The following is a 10,311-nucleotide window of genomic DNA, read 5'->3' as shown; positions in this document are numbered from 1 at the left end:
CACAGTCTGGGGAGTTCGGTCAGATCTGTGTTATGATGGGGCGTCTGTGGTAGTGGGGTAAGAGGGGGTGTATAACCTCTGCTCCAAAAGAAGCTTGCTAGATATGTCCCATACACCCACTGCCACAACCACCAACTGCACCTTGTAGTTGTGCATGCCATTCAGAGTGAATCATGTGCAACAACCTCTCTAATTCACTCTACAAGTTTTTCAGCACTACCATGTGTCCAAGAAACATGATGCACCTACAGCCCCTTTCACATTTCACATTGCACAAAAAAAAAAAACGGGTCGAATGACTCTGCAATATACCCAGGATTTATTTCGTTCTTGATGTGAACTGCACATGCGCGGCTCTGTTTATATACAGCTTGTATAGGCTATGGCACACTTTTTTTATTGATCATGGCAGCACACAGGCAAGAACGTGAGATCTGTGAGCTGCTCTGCATCCAAGTAGAAGAGGAGATTGAGCACACTTAAATGTGTAATGATGACTTTGTTGACACGATGATGTATGGAAGAGAGTAACCACACGTCACTGAAAAAGGCCACATCCCTTATGGGTGAAAACAAAGGAGAATTTGCTGCTTGTGTTCTTCAAACCACCTAAAAAAAAAGTGAAAAAAAAAAGAAATAAATGTATGGCTTCAGGCCATGAACCAGGTAGACAAAAATGGAAAGGTATGGGACCCTGATAGTTGATATTTGTACGTTTGCAGCAAACATTTAATCATGATGATGCTAAGATTAGCTAATGTCAGTCGTCAGAGTTGCTAGTTAATGTTAAAAATTCCAAATTCATGCTACTAAGTCAAAGTAGTGAATATTGATACTAAACTGAAATGACAGTAGGTAATGACAGCAGAGTTACGTTACTGTAAAGTATTTTTTTTAACAAAAGGATTAACATTGGCAAAACTTCATGTTGTATTTATGTCATGATTTATTCATTTAACATTATGTAATAATAATGAATTGACAACAGATGTCATATATTACCCAGCGATTCAATGAGGTAAGAGTAAATGTCTGGGTATGACACCACTGGCCACTGGGCTCCTTTGTTGGTTTGTTTTCACCCAAATGGGGGTGTGGCCTAATCTGCACCCAAATTGCAGTTGCACACATCTGCAGGAGTGCAAGAAAGCCTTTCCTGAGTTGCATAAATTGTACTTTCAGTTTGACTTTGTGTCTTTAGTTATCAGGGAGATGGAAAAAACTGTTGAAGGGCTTTAAGGACAAAAAGAGACAATGGCACTTTGTATTTAACGTTTATTCTCTTCTACAGTACTGTGTAGCTGTAGTCTGTGTGTTAATCAGAATGACTTCTCTACTGTATGAAACAAAAATGATCAGATTGTGGAGTTGCTGTTGTCTTCAGAACCGTTTTTTTTTTGGTGTGTGTGTATAAATGAGAAAGTGGAGGTTTGGATGAGTACAGCTCTTCTTGGCAGCCAGTCCATCAGTCGTTGTGTTTTGCAGGGGTCTTTGTGGAACTGAAATGGGGGCTAAGAATATAGCCGACCCGACAGCAGTCACCAATTATACTTCCTTTATCTGTGGACAAACACAGAAGATGTGACGCTGTTTTTTTTTCTTGCGCATTGATGTTTGAGATTCATCTCTGCAAACAATAAATGTCAATAATTCAGTCAGTCCCACAGAAGGAATCAATGATTGGAGAGGCAGAGGAGACCAGAATGCAGCGCAGGACTGAGAGAAAACACCAGGTCGCTCTACTTCCAGCATGAGATGAGTAAAAACATATATTATTAGAAATCAGACAAAATGACAAGTGGGGATAAATGTTTTTACTTTTTGAAAGTATCATGATAAACCAAAGAAATCTGGGGAGTTATACTCTCCACTCAGTCTGTGTTTTAAGAAGTACTGGATCTAGTATCACTGTTTCAACTAGTTCAAGCTGATATGTGTGACATTTGAAAATGCGTCTCCTACGACCCAAAATCAGAGTAATGTGAAGACTGCTACATCACGTTAGAGTTCTTATGAACGGCAGAGACTTTGAACTCTTGATTTATCCACACGGATGAAACTTTAAATTAAAATAGAATGATTGGTACCTAATCATATTTTCCAGGCCTGCCTCTAAGCCCGCCAACACTCTGGTCCCTAGCTTGACAAATTATCTACAAAAAAAGAGAAAGGAAAAACAGGAATACAAAAAGACTGACGGGGTTCCTCTTGGAACAGGTTTACAAAGTGCCTTTTCTATTGTCATCTTGTTAAAGGAAAGAAGTCAGATTTTTCAGGTTGGTTTTAAAAACAATGGAGTCTGTTAACTTGTTTGGATTCCATTAGTGGGCGAATTTCAATCGATACAGAGAAAAAAAAAGCATCCTACAATGAATAAGAGCTACTATGTACCATTAAGGCATTCTCAACAAATACATTAATCACTGTCAATTCTTCGTCTTTATTTTACTGTCAATATGTTTTCCACCAGAGGGGATAGTGGACTACTAACAGCTCACTTCTCTAATGGCAGACATTTTGATTAAGTCGATGAGTTCAATAACATACTTGATGATGTGTATGACCGTGTTGCTGTTGTTTATCCCTGTATAAAGTCAGCCCAAAGCATTTCATTGGCCCGGTGGATCTTTACTGGAGCAGAATTTGTTCCTAACAGAGCGACTCTAGAAAAACTTTGTAGGGCAACAACGACGTCAGTGGATATTTTCTGAACTTTAGATATGTGTAGCCACAAACTGTATCTTCGTCTTTATCTTTCCACTGATCAAAGAAACTAATGACATTTACAACAGAAACTAACTTCGGAAAATACCCTTGCTAAAGCCCCATATGAACTTTTTGTCAAGGACTGTGGATCTCAGGTGAACTGTGGCTCTTAAGGTGCAAACAAACCAAACCAACCTTTAAGGACTACCTGCAGAGAAGGCCGACTGAAATGTTGCCACATGTTGTCTGTGTCTGGACCAATATTTTTGCACTTAAACACACCCCAAAGTCAACATCTGATGACCAGCTGATGGAAAAGGATGAAAGACAGACCAGGAACAGGAAGAGCTACTTCCAGGTTGAGATTAGAAAGAGCTTAAATCTGTCATGCAGAGTTGGGCCCAGTGTTTCGCGGCCCTTAAACTGAAATACATCTGCATGTAGGAACTTTTTCTAAGCACTGACATGTAAGTATTATACTAGGACATACCTGAAAAAATCTGACTCTTTCCTTTAACCCTGCCCCCTTGGTTTTCCACCTGCATGGTCTAAAGTGAGCAGAGACAACAGGGGCACACTGATCTCAAAGTCAAGCATGAGAGTCTCTCTAATGGTCCCCATCACAAACCAAAGTGTTATCTTTCATTCAGACACTCTAAAGCAAAAAGGCTGCGAGAGTCAAATATTTAAGTTCACAAAGGTCGAGCGCTGCAGTGCATCTCCGCATCACGTCAATCTTTAGATCCAAGAGAATCCCATTTTTCTGTGGTCAGTTTCTACCAACAACATTCAGAGTGGATACGACTGGGAGACAGCAGCACAGCACTGACGTCACCGACCAGCTGAAAACTAAGCTGTCCATTCTTATGGTTCCATGATTTCATCCTGGACAGATTTACGCAGGGAGTCTTAAAAACAGCGAGTGAAACCAATGTGAGGAAACTGGATCCATCACCATGTTGGTTCTCATGTCTGACGCACAGTTTAGTTGAGGGAGCCAAGTCCTCCAAAACAGTAGATAAAAGCCAAACGCAGCGTCCTCTGCTGTTTCCGTGTCATTAGTTAAACACATCACTATAGCAGCCGCATCCACCTCAGCTCCGACGTTAGTCAGGCATGTCGATGCACAGTTTAGGTGGCGGGACAAAATATTTCCCTGGGCTCTGCGTGATCACCACGCCAGTCTTCTTATGGAACATGGGGGCAATCTTTGGTGGCGGCTCGGGGACGGGCAGATCCTCGGCCGCCTCAGGATCATCGCTGCGCTGGAGGTCGTAGGACACGTTCCCGTACTCTCGCAAGAAGGGAAGGAGCTCCAACAGGAAGTGGCAGAAGTCCTTCCGGATGCCGAACCACCCTATTGGAAGACCAGGACAAACACAACTTAACAGTGGAGCAACAACAAAACATCGATGACATCAACATGGTAGAACTGACTAGAGACACAATTAACTCATTATTTTTTACAAATATATATGTTTTTATTTGTCTTTTTGCAATAAAAGCATTTGCTTCCACCATAGAGATGTGTTTCCAAACTCAGTTCCATTGGCTTCTGAGTTGTGAGTCAGTCCAGGACAAGTGGAACACTGATCTATTAGTTTAAGTTCTGGAATCATCAAAACCTTTCTGCAAGAACTAATGCAAGAGGTACAAATGAGTGAATGAATACTGCAGACTGGAACACTCTGCAAAACCTGCACTGAGCTGGAAAACAGAAGAAGAGTAGTGTCTGACACAAAATGACATATCACTCACAGTGGTTCCCTCCCTTCTGGCCAAAGGTGGTGGCCATGAGTGTGAGCAGGGAGAGCCAGAGAGGGACGAACACACACACATAGCTCAGACTGTTGTGGCCATCCAGCTTGTGCACCAGGAGGATCTGAGGAGACACGCAGAGGTTAGGAGATGCTGTAAGATAATCAATGGTACCAAAGATTATCACTGACACTGAGCTGGAATAGATGGGCTTAAATGAAATAACCAAACATAAAAACTGAAAATTGGATCTGCAACGTCTGCTAATGGCAGACCGGTGGCTAATGTTAACGTTGCTGACGGCCAGTGTGCAGAGAACAATGTTTGGCTGCCTTCGATACTTTCAAGTATGTATACTGTGAATGAAATGCAATTAACTAGACTATTTTATGCAATCATGTAACACAGGTTGTGTTACACAGGCTTAACCAGAACCAAACGACAAGTCACCTCGAAGGTGAGAAGCGGAACGACGATGGTCATCCAGCTGATCGCCATGGTGATGTGAGTCCGCCGTTGCTCGGCGATGATGTCGATGGAGCGGAGGAAGAGGACTGACCAGATAATGTAGTAGAGGACAACGAGGCACAGGAAGGACATGAGGATCCACAGTGGGACACACACCACCTGCAGGATACAAACATAGCCAGTGTTTGATGACTGAACAGGACACACACAAAAGTGATTCTCACATGTCTTGTGACCCTCACCAGCCAAGGCCAGCTGATGATCCTGTCCAGCCTCAGAGCAATGAAGATAAACTGGAGAATATTTACTGAACACAACACCTCCAGCTGAGGAGAAGGAGAGAAAATGGGGTGGGATGATCAGGACTGCATGACTCGATTAAAAACCTCCAGTCTTAATTGCGACTATAGTATCATAGCGTCACACATCAAATTGACCATTTTTGCTAGAAAACACAAAGAACAAAGCAGGAAACATTTGATGAAAACAAAACCCCTATAAATAATTAAATACATGTACATACATGATCTTATTATCTCTGAACCTTCAGACACAGAAATGAACACATCAAACATTCTAGCTTTGCACAGATTCCTTCCATACCCCAGTCTCTATGCATCCTCAGATTTCTTACCTCGAGGGAGCGGTCGTGTCTAAAACCCCAGACACATGCAGCCACAGAAACGGGAGACACAAAGAAAAGGGGCATGAAGACGAGGAGCCAGAAGTAACTTCCTCTTGCCACGCGGTCGCACACCAACACCTCGAACATCAGCAGTAGGACGTGGAGCCCCACCGCTATCAGCATGGCCTTGAACTCCACACATGTCTCCCCTTCAGCCCTGACAGAGGGCACACAGAAGTCCAAACATCAAAAACCACCATTCATACTCACACAATTCAATTTCATGTCATTTAACCTAACAAACCGATTAGATACGAATATAATGTTTTGTGGGTACTTTGTGGTCTCTCTGTTAGAGCGTCTCTCATATCACAACACTGGTTATGTTTCTGACAATGTTGTCTTGCAGACTAAAGGCAAAACAGACTCGCAGCTAAACACATTTATTTTGCGTGTTTTTTCCACATTATTTCTATGTGTAAATACTATTTCATACTATTTTACCTCCAGTTGACACATCTTGCATATGTCTTTGCTCTTTCTTGTCATGTTTTGGATCTCACTCACAATTGGGACTAATTACATTGCGCAGTCTTGGGAGTAGGGATGGGAGAAATAGGCTAAAAAATTTATCCCAATACATTTTGACATTCTGGTGATAACAATAAAAATCCGTATAAAAATATCATAAACCCAATCTATGTTTTTGGCTCAATCTGTCACTACACTTTGTCTTGAAAGCTCTAAGATGACACTGACCAGTTATAGTCAAATAAGCTTCTTGACTATAGGCTGAATTAGTAACTTGTGGAGAAACTGTAGTGACTGTAGTGATCAAACAAGTCTGAAACATGAAAAGAGCAACATGTCTTCTGCCAACGTAATCCCAATTATATCTTTCCATCACTTGCTTTGCTTATCATACAGAACCGTCTGAGCGAATGCGTTGGCAATTTTCGTGTTTCATCTTGTTTTTAATTTACCGTAAGGTGACTAGATTTCTGAAATTAAATTTGTGGACATTTACAGCTCGGACACAAAACAGATTAAATGTTATCAAGACAAAATGAAGACAGAGAAACAATTATGGTTTCATTTATTTTGACATATTAAAAAATATTTAAACTGCTATATCTGTAATGTCAATAGCACCGTGACCGGCTACCGTAATAGCTGTAGTCTGTGCACAACATGCTCACTAGTGCTTCCTATCTGGCTACCATAATAACTGTTGCCGTAGTCTGCGCATTTTTTTTGTTCTCATTCACAGCTTTAGCCGTGGGACAGGTCATCCACAATGGGCACTGTCCCTAGAAATTGGGGACGTCCGTTCTCTTCTTTACCAGAGGATGTGGCTGCTTTCTCCTGATGCATTTGCTGGTTCTCATTGTGTTGCTGTCCTTAGCCATTATCTTTTTTTGCAACCCTTGCATATGGAACAAGTTTGTCCCATATCCACTTTCTGTTATCCAAATCAGTTCCATATTATTGGTGAGGATAACATGGAACTCACCTGTGTCTCATTTAACCACCCACGCACCTATGTTATCAACGTGCGTTTATCACATTTGTTGCGAGATGGGAAATTCTCATCGTAGGGATTGTTTTTGGAGGTAAATCATGAACGATAAGTTATCACCCTTTCCTATTTGTGAGATTTTCATGCAAAACCAGTTTCAAGAACACAGTGAGCTTTTTTTTTTTTTTTTTATGAAATCCACATTGGAGCGTTCATATCAAGATTGATTTGAATTGGAAATTCTTTTAAACCTGCCAACACTATAGTTTACAAAATGTAAGATTTTTTTCACAGACCATTAATTGTTAACAGCTACTTTCTCAAACCTGGTGAGTGTGCAGTAGACATAAAAGGAATTTCATGCACCAGAGTTCTTGTTTAGAGCATCTGGGCCACAGACATGTGGGGATGTAAGTCTGTGACCGTACCTCCTTTAACTACTACCCATCCCTATCTGACAGTCAGTGCGTTTACATGCACTGCTTAATTGTGCTATGCTTGATAAATTCTTTCAGAAAGAGTTCCTTATCCCAGTGTACATGCAACAGAGAAAATCATACAGCGGATAAAATAAGTATTGAACACATCACATCGTTTTTCATATTAAATAGCTTTATTTTCTTTCTCTGATGCCACTTGAGAGTTTCCTTGGCTTTGTGTTTGGGATCATTGTCCTGCTGAAATGTCCAGTCTTGGCTTTCCAAGCCTTTTTCCTTTAGATAATGTTTACTATCAATGCTTATTTTACCCACTGATTAATAAACAACTGGAGTCACTGATGCGGCAGACTGGCATTTTTAAAAACAACAAGATGAATAATAGTACAGCTTTCTTAATCTTTTATGTAATGTGCATGGTGCGGATGAGATGCACGCTGTCCCTCGGTAGAAGAACTTAGTCAGTGAAAAAAGATTTCCAATCACATTATCTGGGTGTCTTAGTCGGACAAGGATATATTAGTCAGTGCAACACGTTTACATGCGCTTAAGTTGTCCAGTTAGAGTCGGATTAAGAAAATAATTGTTTTTTTTTTTCGTGTACCTGTACTGAGGGTTGTGGGCCCAGACTCCGGTGCCCACAGATGCGCCAATGATGACCAACAGCTTCCAGAGCCATATTGGAGTGAACACAGCCCAGTAGCTCCACTGGATGACTCCATCCAGCCTCAAGGACAGCAACACAGAGAACAGCAGCAGGCAAGAATAGATCAGGAACTTACTGTAACACAGAGGGTGTGGACATTTTAGACAACTGACACAAGGGGAAACAGCCTTCAAGCAGGTGAAAGGTATGAAGGGAATTTGTTAAGTCAAAGGAAGGTTGACTAAAGGAAGGTATTCCAAACTCACTGACACTCCTAGTTGTCACTGAAACTACGACTATTATCAGAAGCATTATAGGCTTTAATCACATGATTCTCATTTGAATGTAATATAACAGGACTGTAATAATAGCACGTGACAAGTCACTACAACCTTGTTGTACTATAAGTACTCCACTCTGTCCGTTACTGGTAGACCCAATAATGTCTATTGTATATATATTACACCGTATCAAAAGACAGACAAATGCTGCTAGTTTATTACTTACATTTTATGACAAAGTATTTAATTAAGATACTTCTTGGTAAGCCTGGAGCTGAGAGTCTATAAAACTTACTGATACAAATTTTATATAAAGAGCTAGACTCACCCAACTGGTGGAAGGTCACCGTATGGGTGATGAAATTTGACAGCTCATAGCTTGTAGCTTTAACTGGCAAATCCACAACGTTACTTTAGCTAGCGCGTTAGCTGGGCTAGGCCTTGTTTAGCCGGGCTCCCCCTTGCACTTTTTTTCTTTTAAATGTCCGGGGAAAGGATCCCGACGTTGTCTAATTTTCGAAGTAATAACCACATTGTATACATGTTCAAATTTTTTACATGCGTTTTAAGTGTTTTCAAACAGCCAAACAATGCTAACTAGCCACAGGCGGCTAGCGTGGTAACTAGCTTAGCTCGTATAGTTAGCGTTACCTGGGATTGAAGTCCTGAAAGAGTCCTCTTAAATTCATGGCTTAGAAAGCTTGTTAGCAAGCTGACATGAGTCTCCCCAGTGTTGAGAGCAGCTTCAGCGCCTAACCCGAATGCTACACATAGTAATCCCGGCGTTTGTTGAGTTTCTTGACTCTTGAGAATCATCACAAGCTCGTTGCTAGCCCGTATGTTTTGTGTTTTCCCTTCTTCTTCTTCTTCTTCGCATTTCTTATTTTTCCCGTTTCAAGGCAGGCGGCGTTGAGACGCATTACCGCCACCTGCTGTGTGAAGTATTCCTTATCTTCAAGCACAGTGACATTGGTCCTTCTTGAATAAGAAAAAGAACATATGGAATTTTGTACTAAACAAAAAAGTGTTTAACAGACCATGATATGTTTTAGTTTTAGTTACATATATCCCCTAAAACATTTAGTGAGTGTAACACAAACTATATAAAACAATGTTGCCATCACAATGCTTTAGATGTCTTTTACTCTGATGTAAAGACCTGACTGACCCAGAACTGCCAGGATGATTGTACTGCTGGCAGGTTCTCAATCTCTGTAGTAGTAGACATTCTGTTGGCAACTGCTGGGTCCATGGTTGCATCTTTGACCAAAGGCTGAGATACTTTCTCACTTGTTTAGTGTAACTGTACAGCTAGATGTATACCATTATTCCTGTCTAGGTGTTTTGTCACAGAGGTTTACACAGAATACCTTGGACTTCACTGCTTGTTTATTGTCCTAACATGAGGTGTGACCTGTGGGACCTGACATACACAAGTGTGAACTTTTACCTGCTATAAGTAAGGTCTATCCAGTCAGCCACAATTGAGTTAACTAACTTTTGTAGAATTTCGATACATTTACAAAATAACTACACATCTTTTGTACTTATTAAATGTAGAATTTATTATTTTAACAAATTTATTTAGACGTTTTTATCACAGCTCTTTCATTATCACACCTTCTCTGAGTAAGATGGCATCAAAAAGATTTCAAGGTACTTCCCTGGTATTTTACGACAGAACATAAACAAGCAGATGAAGAAAAACAAAAATCCTCTTCTAGGTTGATAATGAAAGTCAAACTATGTTTTGAGATGTCAAGCATTAGTTTTAATACCTGTAAATGGTGAACTTCAAAAAACTTCTGTTTGTGAAGCGTCTCATATAAAAACAGATTTTCCACATTAGAATCCAACCAGAGCATCGAGGA

General features: G+C 40.7%; 1 protein-coding gene across 1 annotated transcript; it reads right to left on the bottom strand.

The window, feature by feature from the left end:
- Positions 1 to 1,260: 1,260 nt before the first annotated feature.
- tmem185 (transmembrane protein 185) lies at positions 1,261 to 9,325 on the bottom strand. Its single transcript, XM_047602670.1, has 7 exons — positions 9,092 to 9,325; positions 8,118 to 8,294; positions 5,567 to 5,774; positions 5,175 to 5,258; positions 4,915 to 5,091; positions 4,465 to 4,588; positions 1,261 to 4,063 (listed from the first exon to the last, which is right to left on the bottom strand). The coding sequence occupies exons 1-7, from the start codon at positions 9,127 to 9,129 to the stop codon at positions 3,813 to 3,815; spliced, it is 1,059 nt and encodes a 352-aa protein (XP_047458626.1). The 5' UTR covers positions 9,130 to 9,325; the 3' UTR covers positions 1,261 to 3,812.
- Between the last annotated feature and the right edge of the window lie 986 nt (positions 9,326 to 10,311).

The sequence above is a fragment of the Mugil cephalus genome, chromosome 1, assembly GCF_022458985.1.
Source record: "Mugil cephalus isolate CIBA_MC_2020 chromosome 1, CIBA_Mcephalus_1.1, whole genome shotgun sequence".
NCBI lineage: Eukaryota > Metazoa > Chordata > Actinopteri > Mugiliformes > Mugilidae > Mugil > Mugil cephalus.
This window is presented reverse-complemented; position numbering and strand designations above follow the sequence as displayed.

What these genes read in the sequence shown, in the direction of transcription:
- tmem185 (XM_047602670.1), bottom strand. Translation starts at nt 9,129, where the DNA reads ATGAATTTAAGAGGACTCTTTCAGGACTTCAATCCCAG. An exon ending in GCCCACAACCCTCAGTACAG is followed by an intron (nt 5,775 to 8,117) that starts GTACACGAAAAA and finishes GCCCTCTGTCAG; the next exon opens with GGCTGAAGGGGAGACATGTG. An exon ending in TCATCAGCTGGCCTTGGCTG is followed by an intron (nt 5,092 to 5,174) that starts GTGAGGGTCACA and finishes TGTATCCTGCAG; the next exon opens with GTGGTGTGTGTCCCACTGTG.